This window comes from Rhizophagus irregularis, chromosome 15, assembly GCF_026210795.1.
Source record: "Rhizophagus irregularis chromosome 15, complete sequence".
NCBI lineage: Eukaryota > Fungi > Glomeromycota > Glomeromycetes > Glomerales > Glomeraceae > Rhizophagus > Rhizophagus irregularis.
Window position 1 is genome coordinate 2,616,549 of NC_089443.1, and position 15,488 is coordinate 2,632,036.

The window sequence follows — 15,488 nt, forward strand, 5'->3', positions numbered from 1 at the left end:
AGTTTTGTTTTATTTATACAAACGCAGTTTTATTGTTCAAAGCAGTTTTTATTGATTAATTTTATTGTACGAAGATTTCTATCGAACATTTTACTTTATTTTTCACTTTAATTGCCAGATGGTATTCGTTAATTATATGCCCAACCATATAAATGCCCATCTAATTTTTACTTTAAAATACATATAATTTCAACTTATAAGTTTTCAATCTCTTCATTTTTTTGCGACAATGAAAGAAACTAATTATTTCAAATTGATTTTCTTGGGTTGATTAGTAAACGATTTCCTCGACCAGCACAAAACTATCAATCTCTTCTGTATGTCGAATACGTTTCGTGTGCTCTTGTTTGATTTTCTTGAATATTAAAGGGTCATTAATGTAAGTTCCTTCCGTTTCTTTCTTTTTAAAAGAATTTTTTAATTATCCCTCTTACCTCATCTATTTCTTTTGGCTCACAAGTGAAAGGTCCCTTCTTGATCCTTCTAGTCTTTTTCTTTTCACTCTTCTCATTTTGCATTTTTAGTAATTCTTGTAATTTTCGTTTTTGTGTTTTCTTATAGTTTGAATTTTCCTCCTCACAAAGAGACACTACTTCCCCCCCATCATCAGACTGAGTATTGCTATAATCATTAATCTTGTTTTTAGATGCACGTTGCCGACGACGAGGAGGTAAGAGAGTTACTAAGTCTGCAGTTTTTGTAATATTTGAAATTTTTCTTAATTTCGAAGGCGTAGCATTTGGCAATTTCTTTTCCTCCTTTTTATTTTTATCTCTTGCAGTTTTTAAGGGAGTCACTTCCAAAGACTCTTTATCAATGTCTGTTGAAAGGTGATCCTCATCATGTATAGGTTGATTATTATCATTATCAACCTGATTATCATCTTTTCTGTTTTCGATTGAAGTATTATATTCTTTGTTCTCCTGACTTCTCTTCCAGTCTTTTTTATCAATTTCACAAAGGTCACCAGAACCATTGACGTCATTTTCTTTATTAAGTGAAATGCTCTGAGAAATCATTTCACTCGGAACGTTATCAATATATTGGCTATATTTATTAATAGTGGTGGTAACTTCGAATTTTTCGGAACAATCCGAAATTTTATCAAATTTATTTTGACCTTTTCTTTCCATGTTCCTTTTCTCAGCTTTTCTGAACCCAAAAGGATCGCTATCGTTGTCTTCGCTGTTCGTTTCAATCTCTTTTTTCGGTTTCTGTTTAATTAAAAATACTTTTCTTTTATGTCTTTTGGGTGTTGATAAATTTTGCCCTTGAGACAATTCATTTGAATTTGTTAATGAGCTATTTTCTCCCAGTAAAGATTTCTTATTATCTTCCGATGAAGACAATGCTTTGGCGGGAAATGAACGTCCCACTTCTCTAGATGATGATAAATGATAGAAAAATTCTTCATCGCCAGATGAAGATGAAATTTCAATAGGGGGGGAACTTCTACCAGAATTAAATCTTGTGGACAGGATAAGTTTTCTTTCCAAAGAAGAATTCTCAAGATCATTTAATATATCTGGTGTCAACACAAGGTTAAAAACTGGTCCATCATTTATTTTTTCATCTCTTGATGAAACTGCTTCTGAAGCTTCAAATTTCGTGTTCTCGGAGTCTCTTTCTGTAAAAATTTAAATTATAGATAATTTATATTATACATTATTACTACAATATTTATATTTATATTTATGCTGACAAGCCCTAAGGCCCTGAGAAAAATACTACAATATTTATATTTATATTTATTAAAAAATATTTACCATTTTTTGTAATTTTTGCATTCCTGCTTTCTAATATACTTCTTTTAATTGGTTTTGAGGGTCGCGGCATCTTAAAAATCGTATGTTTTTAAAAGTCACGAAAAAAATTGTGAAATGTTTAACCGTTATTATTTTGTGATTTTGTTTTTGGCTGATTTAATTTTTGATTACGTCATTCGTGATTTCACGTGATATTTTGATTTTGATTTTTGTACAAATTGCCGATAAATTTTTTAGTCCTAAATTCTTTCCATTTTCAACACGAAAAATGTCGGAAAAAGAAAACCCTATAGTATTTTTCGATATTTCGATCGGAAACCAACCGGCGGGTAGAATGAAAATGGAATTATTTGCGGATGTCGTACCTAAAACTGCCGAGAATTTTAGGTAAATGAATTTGGTAAGGTTGTTTGAAAGTTTATTTAAGTTCGTTCAATTGATTACATATTTTATAGACAATTATGTACAGGAGAATTCAAGTAAGTATAATGTTTTCTTAACATTAAACGTTACAATTTTATTGCTTGAACAATGAATTTTCTTTTCGTTCTTCTAACTTTGTATAAATCAATTTATAGAAAAAATGGGGTTCCGCAAGGTTATAAAAATGCGCAATTTCATAGGTAAGTAATTCCTCTTGCAAATAAATTACTACAAACATTTGATTGATTTCATTTTGTTAAATATGTTTAATTAAAGAGTTATAAAAGATTTTATGATCCAAGGTGGTGATTTCGTAAAGGTAATTTAAGTTGATCTTGATTTATTATTTTGTTTGTTATAATGATTTATAATTTAAATTAAAAGAATATTCATATCTTATCTAGAACGATGGGACTGGATCATTTAGTATATATGGAGAAAAATTCCCAGACGAAAATTTTGAATTAAAACATACTGGTCCCGGATTACTTTCGATGGTAAATTTTAAAGATTACTATTTTTTCTTTATTTTACCTTATTTAATATGATTCTTTGACTCATTATAATTAGGCAAATAGTGGCCCAAATTCAAATGGATGTCAGGTATTTGTTTGAAATTATTATCAATATATTTATTATATTTGTACTAATTTAAGAATTAGTTTTTTATTACATGTGCTAAATGTGATTTTCTTGATGGAAAACATGTGGTTTTCGGAAAACTTATTGATGGATTACTTACATTAAGAAAAATTGAGAATGTTTCTACTGGACCTGGAAATCGACCTAAGTTACAAGTAGTTATAACAGAATGTGGCCAATATTAAATATATATCCAGTACATAATTATATTATTTTTGTAAATCATATAATCATATACATTTACAAATAGATTATAAATTATTGTTTTTTTTAAAAAGAAAATTAAAAAAATAATAAATAGGTTTCAAACTATTTTATTTACTTACAGAAGTTACATCTGCTTTTTTATAAAAGAAAATAAAAGATTAATATTTAAATATTCATATTTGTTCTAAAATATAATTTATGAATTTAATTTTTGCAATTTTGAAAAAAAATTGTGTTATTCTTAATAAGTATTGAAATTTTGTAATAAATATTTAATATAAAATGTTACCAGTGGTGAATGGTGATTGTCTATTAACCAGTTTGATTTTATTAATTTTATAAGATTAATATTAAATTAAATAATTTTTTTTTAAACGCAGCACATTCACTAGTTTATTAAGAGTTAAAAGTATAGAAATTACATAAATGTAAAAACCTATATAATAAGATCCTAATATTATTAACTAACCAACTACTCGTCATATTAAAAAATACTTACATGTGTACTGTCAGGTGGAAATTACATTCAGAGAGTAAGATACATGTATAAATGATCTTTCTTAACAAAAGCCTCTCTTTTTATGTGAAGGATTTACAGGACTTATTGCACCATGATAAAAAAAGATTTTTCCTGAAACACTTCACTAAGTTCAAAATAATACCAAATCCAAGTAAACTTCATAAAGAGGTTCACCTTTACTCTATAGGATCCAATAGAATTAACAATAAAAAGACTGGACTGAAGTCCTTTTTGGACTTTAACTACTTCCTCATGATGCATTAAAATAATAAATTTAATAGGCCTATAGTTATATTGGTCATCAAGGTATATAGAGATATGAAAGCTATCCATCAAATAAAACCCTGATTTTTAATATAAACATCCCACTGAAAATCTAATCATAAATTCACAATACCTATCAAACCACATAACAGCTCTATCTATAATATAAAGTAAAAAGAAAAAATAAAACAAAAAATAAATGAAATATAAATAAAAAAAAATATAAATTTTATAAAAATTTGCACAAAAATACTGGAAAACAAAAATACTATATTTATAGGAAAGTTTGTCACAATTCTTCTTCTTCCTTAAAGTAAAAAATAACCAAAAATGAAGTCTAAACGTGTACTTGAAAGTTATTTAAAAATAAATTCAAAATTAATTTTACAATATCAGGTAAATATTAAGCTATAGATAATACCATTAAAGCTATTGGAAAATCCAAAATTATTTATCTAGTTTAAAGTAATACAAAAAGGAAAAGGAGTATCAAATTCAGTAATTATTTGTATATCATCAAAAGATTCTAAAAAGTAAGGATGCTTGCCAAAATTTTTTTTTCAAAATTTTAATTTAATCAAAATTCAATCTAAAACTATTTTTTATAATAAACTTAATTGTCTAAACTGGTTTTATACTTTTCTGAAATTAATTATAATTAGAAAAATTTCAAATTTACCAATTTTTTCATTAAAATAAAGTATTTGAATTTCAGATTTTTAAATTTTATCTTTAAATAAATTTCAAGCAGCAATACTACTGAAAAGTCTTTAAAAATATGTTTAAAGAATATATGATCTAATTCAAAAATCATCAAAAGGTATTTTAATTAGTAATTTTTGTTGTTGTTTAATCAGAAAGTGTAGCTATATTGTTTTCATGAATTTTAATAAAAAAAATATCAAAGATTCGCATTTGAAATATTTCAATAGACTAGTAAAATTATTCTAAAGGTAAACTTTGAATAAATATTTCTTATATTAAGAAGCTTTCAAGTACTTTTTAATAGTTTGATCAAGTATTTTAAAGGATGAGAGCCTGTTAGTATAAAGAATATTAGTATGTAAAATTCCACAAAGTTTTTATTAATAAAAAGTTCATTAGTAGCTTTTTTTATGTCAAAAATTCAGTTTTTCCATTTAATAAAAGTTGCTTAAAAGTGTTCACATCTTGTTGTTATCTTTAGACTTGCTTACACAGGTTGAAAAGTGAAAAATCAGGCATCAGGTTACCAATCAATTAACTGATTGGTGACTAAAGTTGCTTGTCTAAACCTCTTCAAAATCCTACGATTAGTTTCGTCAAAATTTTACTATAGATTTATTATAGTTTCGGCAGAGTTTCGGCAGTTTCGGCATTTATAATAAGTTTCGGCAGTTTCGCCTTTCTCCAAAGTTTCGCCAGTTTTTTAATATAACTTTAATATAGTTTCAGCAGAATTTCGCTTTTCGGCGAAACGCCATCTTGCCTAAACCCCTAGGTTTCGGCAAGCAACCTTATTGGTGACCGATTAGACTGATTGATATTTTCACCAAATACCATCACAGTTTGCTAACTTTTGATCTAATGATCAGAAAAGGATGAAATATAGTTCATTGGAATCGTCTTAACAAAATGAATCTAATGGTAATAAAATTGCATTTCTAGAATTAATACTTGATAATAAATTAAGTAAAATATAAATAATACAAATCATCATCAATCTTCATTAAAAAATTATGCAGAAATTATAAAATCACAGAACTGTGCAGATCTGCACCCTAAAAAATTTCCTGATGTTATTAAGAACTTAATTTTCTTTCAAATATATTTTTATTATAAATAAGAACTTCACAGAAATTTCTGTATTTATAAAAATTATTTGATCTAATACAAATGTATAATTTTCAATTTAAATAATAAATATTTTAATAAATAAAACTAAAAATCAAATTTTGCATTTTTATTAAAAATTATCTAAAAAACAGCCTTTTTGACTTTAAACAAATCTCTTTTTGTAAATTTACATATAGAATAATTATTTAATATATATAATTTATTGTTTAATTTAAGAAAACTCTTTTTGCAATGGTCTATAATTATTTTTTTTCTAAATAATAAAATTTTATTTTTTTATTTTTATTTTTATTTTTTGCTTTAATAATAAACTTTTTTTATTTTTCTTTTCTTTGTAATATTTCTGAACTCAAGATGGTCTGAAGAGGCATATCATTTAGAATAACTTAGATTAAAAAATAAAAAATTAGGCATCAATCGTTACCAATTAGTTACCAATCGATAGTGAGGATCGAGATAATTATAATAGAGGTCATATGTAAAATAAGTATAAAATTTTGTATTTTAAATGAGCAGGTTATATGAAAAAAAACGTATATTTTAAGAAAATGTTATATGCAAAAATAGTATATTACAAAAATAGGTTATAGTAAAAAAAAGTATAAAATTTCAGATAAAAATTCAAGGTCATATATAAATTTATTATAAAAATGTATATTTTAACAGTTAATATTTTGCTTTTTATCATACTTGTGATAATATCACTTGTTACATTATGGGTTTTTATTGGTGGAAATCTTGATTTTGTGACGTATGAAGAAAAAATTTTATTTTGAAATTTTTTTTTTCTCCTCTCCTCTCTTTAGAATAGTATTAATAGCATAAAGTCTAAAATCATAAATAGGAATAGTGGAAGTTTCATTATTTTTACGTTTGTTACTTGAAATATATAATATTCTTTCTCCTTTTCTTTTTTTATGACAAAACATTCTGAATATTGGTACAGATTTTTGAAATTATAAGTATGGAAAATGTATGAAGGTATTATTTCTCAAATTTTTTTACTATTTTTGTGTTTTTTTGTAAACATAAACTTATATAATATTCTTTTTTTTAGAGTAGGCTGAACTTCAAAGCCCAAGTTACAAGTAGATTTGAGTTCTTTTTTCTTTTTTGTTTTGGCGTTATTTTTTTATTTAAAGACATTATTAATGGATTTTCTTTCTTTTATTTAGGAATATTTTAACTTGAACTTTGTTATTGATTTTAAAATTGCAATAAATGTCTCTCATTTTAGCATTTTTTGATTTTAAAACATTATTAATTTACTTTTTTTTTTATGGACCTTGGCATAAATTTTGCAATCATAGGACCTCAGACTTTGGTAATTAGCTTTTTTTTTTGTTTTATTTTTTTCTTTCTTTTTTTTAGGAAAATCCAAATTTCAGCTTGAAAAGTACTTAGATTTCATATCTTGGCAATAATTTTGTACTTCTTTGGTGGTATAACTTTCATTCTTAATCTTTTAGTAAACTTATTTTTGATCTTTGATGGCAATTTTCGCTTTTGATTTCTAGTAATAGATTTGATAATTTTTATTTTAATTTTTGAAAATTTTGGGATTTTTACACATGATTTTTTTGTTGTAAAATTGATATTTATTTTGATCTTGTAAATAACATAGTTATCATAAAATTTTATCATACAGCATAAATTTTACCTGATAAAATAGTGTGTATTTTATTGATTTGCTGGATTTTAAACATTATATAGAGGTGATATCTAAATTTATTCTATTTTAAAGATGATTAGCATATATAATATTGATATACAAAAATTTTAACGTAAATATATATTAATGTCATATGATAAAAAAGTATATTTTAGTATTATATAAAGGTTATAGGATAAAAATGTATAATAAAATGACTAAATTTATGTATATTTTTTTCGAATTTTTATTAGTATCACAGATATAACCTCTATTATTATAATTGTCTGGGATCCTGGTAGCTGATTAGTAAATGATTGGTGACTAATTGACATTTTCACTAAATACATAACAAAAAGACTTAAAATATAATTTATATTAGGATGGTAAAAAAGTTGATAAACATATTAGGAAATTTATAGATAATATATGTAAAGCTGCATTAGAGACAATATAGTCTTTCAACTGTACATACAGAACAATTTTTCAAGACACAACTTATATAATAGAAAAGAAAGTCACTTAAACATTATTTAAAAAAATACAGGACTTAACTGTATATATAATATTATCAGTAAACAACAACTTTATTAAACATTTGAAACTTACAAACAATTTACTATTAACTTTAAAGATTATGAAAGAAAGAAGATATGATTTATATAGGGATGTAAAGTGTAGGATTTATCTTGAAGAAAATGAAGATAATAATCTACAGGTCAAAATCGATACTATCAGATATATATCAGGTACCTATATATCAGTGACTAATTAGATATATAACGGGCATTTTTACATATCGGGTACCTGATTTGTTACATCTCAAAATATGTAAATTATCATTTACCAAAACCCAATATTTAAACTATTAGTTACCGTTAGAATGGTAAGTACAGGAAGGGATTCATGTTTTTTTTATTTTTGAAATGTTGCTAACGTTTCTTTTCGCTTTTTTACTTTAGGGATGAGTTCCTGGACTTCAATTTTAGCCTGAAACTCTGGAATGGTAAGTACAGAAAAGGATTTGTATTTTTTTTATTTTTGGAACATTACTAACGTTCCTTTTCGCTTTTTTACTTTAAAAATGGGTCCTGGACTTTAATTTCAGCCTGGAATTCTGGAATGGTGAATACAGGAGAGGAATTCATATTTTTTTTTATTTTTGGAACGTTACTAATATTCCTTTTCACTTTTTTACTTTAGGGACAGACTCTTGGACTTCAATTTCAATCTGAAACTCTGGAATGGTGAGTACAGAAAGAGATTCATATTTTTTTTATTTTTGAAGCTTTTTTACTTTAAGAACAAGCTCCTGGACTTAAATTTTGGCCTAGAACTCTGGTGGTGAGTATAGGAAGGGATTCATATTTTTTTTATTTTTGGAATGTTATTAATGTTTCTTTTTGCTTTTTTTCTTTAGAGATGGGCTCCTGGAGGACCCTACCTACTATTAAGATAGGTCATCCTGTAGTCTAAGGTAAGGTTTACATATAAAACTCTTTGAAGATCCTATTATAAAAGAAAATTTTATGTTACATTGTTATGATTTTTTTCCTTTTTAGTCAATTAACCAATAGAATTTAAGCAAATCCTAAAGTAAGGTTTCATATGAAAGTGAATTTTTACTGGTAACATATCTTAGTAGTAGGCAGGGTTCTGCTCCTGAACTTCAATTTCAGCCCAAAACTCTGGAATGGTGAATACAAGAGGAGATTTGTATATGAACTGTAAGTTGAATGAGAGAGAGATTTTTTTTAAATTGAAAATGTTACTGATGTTCCCTTTCTTTTTTATTTTTAGAGACTCTTGTTTACAGCTATTGAATACTGAATTTTAGAATAGGACTGATAGTAAGTAGAATAGAAGGGTATTTTTTTAGATTAGGAATGTTATTAATGTTCCCTTTTTTTTTCTTTAGGAATGTGACTTTTTGGATAATAATACGAACTGTAAGTTGAATAGGCGAAGGAAGAAGATTCTAAATGAATATTTATCAGTGAAGAATCAGGATTTAATATGTTGACTGGATATGTATGATAAGTGGCCAATAGGTTATTGATAGGTAAACGATTTATGACTAATTGGTATATATAAGTAGAAATGTATGGTTTTATATTATTTAAAGTGACAAAGAGTTTTACTTGCAATGTAATTCTAATATAAATAGTATAAATGCATTTTTATTAAATACTAGCCAGTTTAAAATTGGTAATTACTTAAATAGCCAATAAAATTAATAATTATTGTTAATCATGTGGTAATAAGTATAGCGAACATCCCGATTTTATCACAATTTTGCTGATCATCTGTAGATCATTTGTTGATCATTTAATCAATTTTATCACTTCGCAATAATTAAGTTAATTAACTTTGATTGGAAAATTCAACATAATAATATATACTCAAATTTTATATACAGTTTAATATTGGTTTGAAATTACTGTATATAAAATTTTATTTGGATCGCATTACTATTGGATAACTTTTACTAGTAGAAACTTTTAAATTTTAAGCATTTTTATTAAAATTAAAAGTTTCTATTAGTAAAAGTTATCCAATAGTAATGCGATCCAAATAAAATTTTATATACAGTAATTTCAAACCAATATTAAACTGTATATAAAATTTGAGTATATATTACATTGTTAATTTGTAATTTTCAAATCAGTTAATTAACTTAATATAATAGCATATTTACTGTTATGTTAAGTTAATTAACTTAAATTGGAAAATTCTACATAATAATATATGCTCAAAATTTTCAAACAACTTATTATTGATTTGAATTTACTGTGTATCAAATTTTATTTGGATCACATCATCTTCTGTTTCTAACATATTATTAAATTCATCAGAATCATAAATTGTTTTTTGTTTTAATATTCTTTGATTTTTATAAAGAATATTAGACATTTTTTTAATTTTGTTACTTAAACTAATTTCATCTGTAATTGTTAATTGTGATATAATTTCTTGATAATCTGATTCAAATTGTTTTAGTTCTTCACCATTATATAAAATATCTTTTCTAAATGAATAAGTATGATTTCATTCGTTAAAATATTATCATCATCCTTTTTTTTGGAAATTGGTGCAGTATATTCTTCTAACATATTATAATCAGGATCATTATCTGTTTTTTTTCTGCACAAACTACAAATTTTAGCAGTCTCATCTAAATTTAAAATTGGTATTAATCTTTTTGGTATCTTTTCAAGATTAAGGTTTTTTGATCTCTTATTTGCATTTTTTGATTGGCTTTTATATTCATCATGCTTTGGATGAGAGCAAGTTTCATTATGTTTTAGGCTATAAGCCTCATTAATAATAAATTTATTATAGTGAGTTTGACATAATTTCATGCCAACTAAAATAGTTTTTTTTTATGTTATTGGAATTTTTGTATTATTAGTTATTGTCCTAATTACTTCTTTGCAATCAGTTGAGTTAAAATTGCAGGACATTTTTTTTGAATAAAATTTCAGAAATTTAAAGTTAAAAAAGTGTTATTTTGTATTAAGTTAAAAAAAATAATATTTTTTATATTAAATTGAATAATAATATTTTATATTGAAAATGATGTTAATTTTATAAATATTTCTTGTGAATTTTTTAAAGGACTATTTATAAAAAAGTGAACCATATAAATTTTAATCATTTTACTTTATTTATTTATTTTATATTGTTAATGAATTAATTCTTAAAATAGTTCATAAGATGTGCCAAAAATTAACCTTATTAACCTTATAACAATTGCAAGTCTTTATTTAATGATAACTTCTTGGTTATTAAAAATTATTCTTGGTTATTTTAGCCATTAATTCTTGAATACCTAATTAATATATTGTAAAAGTTTCAAATTTCGCTCGAACATCTGTGGCTTCGCCCGAAGCTCCAAAGTCCGATTAAGAAATGATCAGCATATATATCAAATATTGAAAATTTCGGCCTAAGGCTAACTTTGGCGCCACATTTTATTTTGCTACAAAATTTTTATACTAAATTATTAATATATTATACTATTAAAAAAACAATTTAAAATAATTTTTTAGAATATTTATGGCCTGGAATAAAGTCTCAAAATTAGTGTGATATCACATATAATATGATCAGCAAATGATCAGCAAGGTGATATAAGCATGTTCGCTATGCTGTGGTAATATGATTTTTTTATTTATTTTTCACGTATTTTTTTTTTCTTAACTCTTTTCTCTTAAAATTTTATTTTATTGTTTTGTGTAAAATAAATACAAAGGTACATTTTTCTTCTTTTTTATTATACTATTAATATTTTTAACACTTCTTTTCTTCTCTTCCTAATATGTTTTCACTGGTCGGAATAGTCCATTTCGGCAAAATTTTAAATTGCCGAATGTTGGACGAAATTTAGTCTAACCTTAGCCGATCAGTACCAAAAAAATCGGCAACTAATTTTATAGGCGATTTGCATCATAACGCCTGCCACTTGTCAACAAATCGATCAGTAAAATTAGTAACAAATCGGTAAAACCAAATTTGACGATTGTTAATAATCAACTTAATTATTACCGATTTTGTATATTTAGTATATTTAGCTAATTTTAATTTATAATAACAATTTATTAATTAAATTTTATTAATTTGCTTTATATATTAAAATTACATATTAAATCTATCTACTATCCGTCGTCCACTATTCCATCATTCACTACACGCACCCGCCACATTACCTACTATTCATCACCATTCTTACCACCATCCTTACTGACCCAATAAAAGTCTAATCCACAAAGATCTGGAAAACTTACAAAACAAAAAAAAATAAAAAACAGTTAGTAAACCATCCTTTATTTAAAAAAAAATTTAGTTTCGAAAATAAACTTACCGTTTATTCAACAAAAATCCAAAGAAAACCTAAGTAAAAAATAAAGAAACGGTTAGTATACCGATTCTTTAATAAAAAAATAAGTTTCGAAAATTTTCAAAACTTTACCTGGAATATCGGTATCCACGCTGAAATCGATTTCCTACAAAAAAATATAATAAAAAAAAGTTTCAAAATTTTTTGAAACTTTACTTGGGAAACAGTACCATACTGGAACTGAATTTCTGCAAAAAAAATAAATAAAAAAAATCGTTTTTTGTTATTAAAAATGTTTTTTTTTAATAAAGTTTCAAAATCTTTTGAAATTTTACCTGGAATATCGGTATCCATACCAGAACCGAATTCCTACAAAAAAAAATAAAAAAATAACATTTTTTATATTAAAAATGTTTTTTTTTAATAAAGTTTTAAAATCTTTCAAAACTTTATTTACCTGAAATATTGGCATCCATACCGGAACTGAATTCCTACAATAAAAAAATAAAAAATAACGTTTTTTATATTAAAAAATGTTTTTTAATAAAGTTTCGAAATTCTTTTGAAACTTTTTTACCTGGAAAAACAGTATCCACACTGGAACCAATTTCCTATAAAAAAATATAAAAAAAATCGTTTTTTAGCTAAAAAATGATTTTTTTTAATAAGTAAGTTTCAAAAATCTATCGAAACTTCACTTAAGGAAACGGTATTCACGCTGGAACCGATATCTCTACAACAAAATAAAAAAAATGTTAAAAATTAACATTTTTTATATTAAAGTTTCAAAAATTTTCAAAACTTATCTTTGGGATTCAGTATCTACGCTGGAACTGATATTCCTATAATTAAATATAAAAAAACGTTTTATTAAAAACGTTTTATTAAAAAAGTTTCAAAACTTTAGTTTTGAAACTTACCTGGAATATCGGCGTCCACGTTATTGGAGCTGATTTTCTATACAAAAATGAAAAAAAAACGTTATTAATATTAAAAAACGTTTTTTTTATAAAGTTTCAAAATTTTTTTTCGAAACTTATCTGGAACATTGGTATCCATGTCGGAGCTGATTTTCTGCAAAAAAAACAAAAAAAACATTTTTTACGTTAAAACATTTTTTTTTAAAAGAAAGTTTCGAAAGAGTTTCGAAACTTACTTAAAATATCAGTATCCACGCTGAAACCAATTTTCTTTGCAAAAAAAAATAAAAAGAAACGTTTTTTAGTTAAAAAAACATTTTTTTTAATTGCTGATCCGCCTAAAAACGGCACTGCATTACTAATAAAATTCGGGGATAATAGCGATAATAAAAAAAAAGCATTTTTTGCATCTCGCGCGCGAAATAAGTTTCACCCATTTTACAAATAGAAATATCATAAAAACAATATTTTCTTTCATTTTATGACAAGTCATATTTGCCAAAAAATTTTATAATTATATTTCTGTAACTGGTTTTCTTCAACTTTCACTGTTTTTAATAATAAAAATATTTCAAAAAAGCTTTTAAAAACAACTTTAGAAGCTAAAAATTATAGGTTTTTATTATAAATAATGCAATATAGTAAAATGAAATATTGAAATTTTGTATATTTTAAGGTGTAAATCTGACGCGCGCGCATAGTAAACTCATTATTTTGCATACGAATGTATAACTTTTTTTTGCAAATTCATTTTTTTCAAGTATTTTTTCAGTATATCATATGATTTTTTTTTATAGTCAATATATCATCTATGAGATATCCTTTTTTGAAGTTTGTGTTCTGCATCGGTCGGCAAATTTAACCCCAAATTTTATTAGTAACGCAGTGCCGATTTTAGGCGGATCGGCAATTAAGAAAGTTTCGAAATTTTTTGAAACTTTACCGAAGAAACGTATCACGCCAGAACTAATTCCCTAAACAAAAAATATTTAAAAAAACATTTTTTAGTTATAAAACGTTTTTTTAATGTTAAAAAACGTTTTTTAAAGAAAATTTTGAAACTTTTTTGATTTAATTAAAAGTTACCAAATTCAATGTGTACATTTACATGAAGAACTAAGGTGTAAGAAAATGAAGGGAAAGGATAAAGAAAAGGAGGGAAGCAAGCGAAAGGTTCAAAAAGTTTAAAAAAGTTTGTTGATCTAGATCATCTGATGATTTTCAGTTATTTACCAACTGATTTGCCGAATTATTGCCAATTAGTTATTGATTTTTACCGTTTGGCAAATTTGGCAAAATTGTGTTGATTTATATGACCAATCAGTATAATTTCACTAAATGATCTTAAAGAAACAATTTTTCATATAACAATCGGTATAAGTTGATTTTTCACCAAAAGATTGAACAAGTATTTGTTTAACAATCAGTATCAGTCGATTTGTGATTGATTTTACCGATTTTTGCCATTGGTCAAAAAATGTGACGAATCACATGACCAATCGGCAAAAATTATGCCGAAAGCTCTTAACAGTCGAAAATTTTGATTTTGACCAGTGTTTTCTAATATATTTCCTTTTACTAACATTTTTTTTTATTAATATTTTATTAACATTACGTTCATACTAATATTTTCTATTACTAACTATTTCTTTTACTAACATTTTTACTACCGTTTATACTAATATTTTCCTTTACTTTTACTAATACTTCATACTAATATTTCTTTTACTCTAATACACTACTAATATTTCTATTTCTTTCTTTTAAATATCAATAAATAATTGTTATTTGTTGATAATAGGTTAATATATAAAAGGAGGTTTATTTGTGTTTTATGCATATAATTTTAATTGTTTATAATAACTATTATTTTACATATTTGTAAATTTAATTATAAATTTGACCTAAATTATCTATAAAATAAATAAATTGAAATTATAAAAATTTATAAATTCGACCTAAATTAAAAATTATAAATTTATAAAATGACATATTTAGAATACCTATTGGCATGTCTGATAAGTAGGTGATATCTGTCCAATATTTATTAAAATCTATCAGGTATCTGATATGTTTGCTATATATATTATAACCGATATATCTAATATGTATAATATGTATGCCCAAATTTTTACATTTATACTACATATATTGAGTATCTGATATGTGTAGTATTATTAAATATCGCACATATATGATATATCATATACATATCAGACACATATCAGGTATCCAATATGTATCTGATAACCTTTATTTTGACCAGTGAGCACTAATCATATCTTCTCTTCTGTTAGTCTCTTGACCATTTTTCCCATGAAGTTATGAATAAAAAGTATGAAGACTTTTTATCTTGAGTAATAGTAAAAGGACTTTTAGACATTTTATAAAGTTATTACTGAGGTCTTTACACACGTCA

At 24.7% G+C, this 15,488-nt stretch overlaps 4 protein-coding genes across 4 annotated transcripts; 1 reads left to right on the forward strand and 3 right to left on the reverse strand.

The window, feature by feature from the left end:
- Positions 1 to 29: 29 nt before the first annotated feature.
- Positions 30 to 1,885, reverse strand: OCT59_007291 (uncharacterized protein). The gene is made up of 3 exons (XM_025324594.2): positions 1,767 to 1,885; positions 435 to 1,627; positions 30 to 355 (listed from the first exon to the last, which is right to left on the reverse strand). The coding sequence occupies exons 1-3, from the start codon at positions 1,834 to 1,836 to the stop codon at positions 272 to 274; spliced, it is 1,347 nt and encodes a 448-aa protein (XP_025185317.1). The 5' UTR covers positions 1,837 to 1,885; the 3' UTR covers positions 30 to 271.
- Positions 1,886 to 1,993: 108 nt separating this feature from the next.
- OCT59_007292 (cytochrome P450 monooxygenase 7) lies at positions 1,994 to 3,157 on the forward strand. Its single transcript, XM_025314317.2, has 7 exons — positions 1,994 to 2,153; positions 2,222 to 2,245; positions 2,345 to 2,389; positions 2,466 to 2,508; positions 2,594 to 2,686; positions 2,760 to 2,792; positions 2,852 to 3,157. Exons 1-7 carry the CDS (start codon positions 2,035 to 2,037, stop codon positions 3,014 to 3,016), a joined length of 522 nt encoding a protein of 173 aa, XP_025185318.1. The 5' UTR covers positions 1,994 to 2,034; the 3' UTR covers positions 3,017 to 3,157.
- A 7,148-nt stretch (positions 3,158 to 10,305) lies between these two features.
- Positions 10,306 to 10,671, reverse strand: OCT59_007293 (uncharacterized protein; the record flags this gene model as incomplete). Its single annotated transcript, XM_066147747.1, has 1 exon — positions 10,306 to 10,671. The coding sequence occupies one exon, from the start codon at positions 10,669 to 10,671 to the stop codon at positions 10,306 to 10,308; it is 366 nt and encodes a 121-aa protein (XP_065998606.1).
- A 1,350-nt stretch (positions 10,672 to 12,021) lies between these two features.
- Positions 12,022 to 12,625, reverse strand: OCT59_007294 (uncharacterized protein; the record flags this gene model as incomplete). The annotated part of the gene is made up of 6 exons (XM_066147756.1): positions 12,022 to 12,091; positions 12,174 to 12,202; positions 12,282 to 12,315; positions 12,380 to 12,397; positions 12,485 to 12,518; positions 12,607 to 12,625. The coding sequence occupies 6 exons, from the start codon at positions 12,623 to 12,625 to the stop codon at positions 12,022 to 12,024; spliced, it is 204 nt and encodes a 67-aa protein (XP_065998607.1).
- Positions 12,626 to 15,488: the final 2,863 nt, after the last annotated feature.

Coding starts and splice junctions, on each gene's coding strand:
- OCT59_007291 (XM_025324594.2), bottom strand. CDS start 1,836: ATGCCGCGACCCTCAAAACCAATTAAAAGAAGTATATTAGAAAGCAGG. Junction 1,628..1,766: donor TGCAAAAATTACAAAAAATG/GTAAATATTTTT, acceptor AAATTTTTACAG/AAAGAGACTCCGAGAACACG. Junction 356..434: donor AGCCAAAAGAAATAGATGAG/GTAAGAGGGATA, acceptor TTAATATTCAAG/AAAATCAAACAAGAGCACAC.
- OCT59_007292 (XM_025314317.2), top strand. CDS start 2,035: ATGTCGGAAAAAGAAAACCCTATAGTATTTTTCGATATTTCGATCGGA. Junction 2,509..2,593: donor AAGGTGGTGATTTCGTAAAG/GTAATTTAAGTT, acceptor TATCTTATCTAG/AACGATGGGACTGGATCATT. Junction 2,687..2,759: donor GTCCCGGATTACTTTCGATG/GTAAATTTTAAA, acceptor CATTATAATTAG/GCAAATAGTGGCCCAAATTC.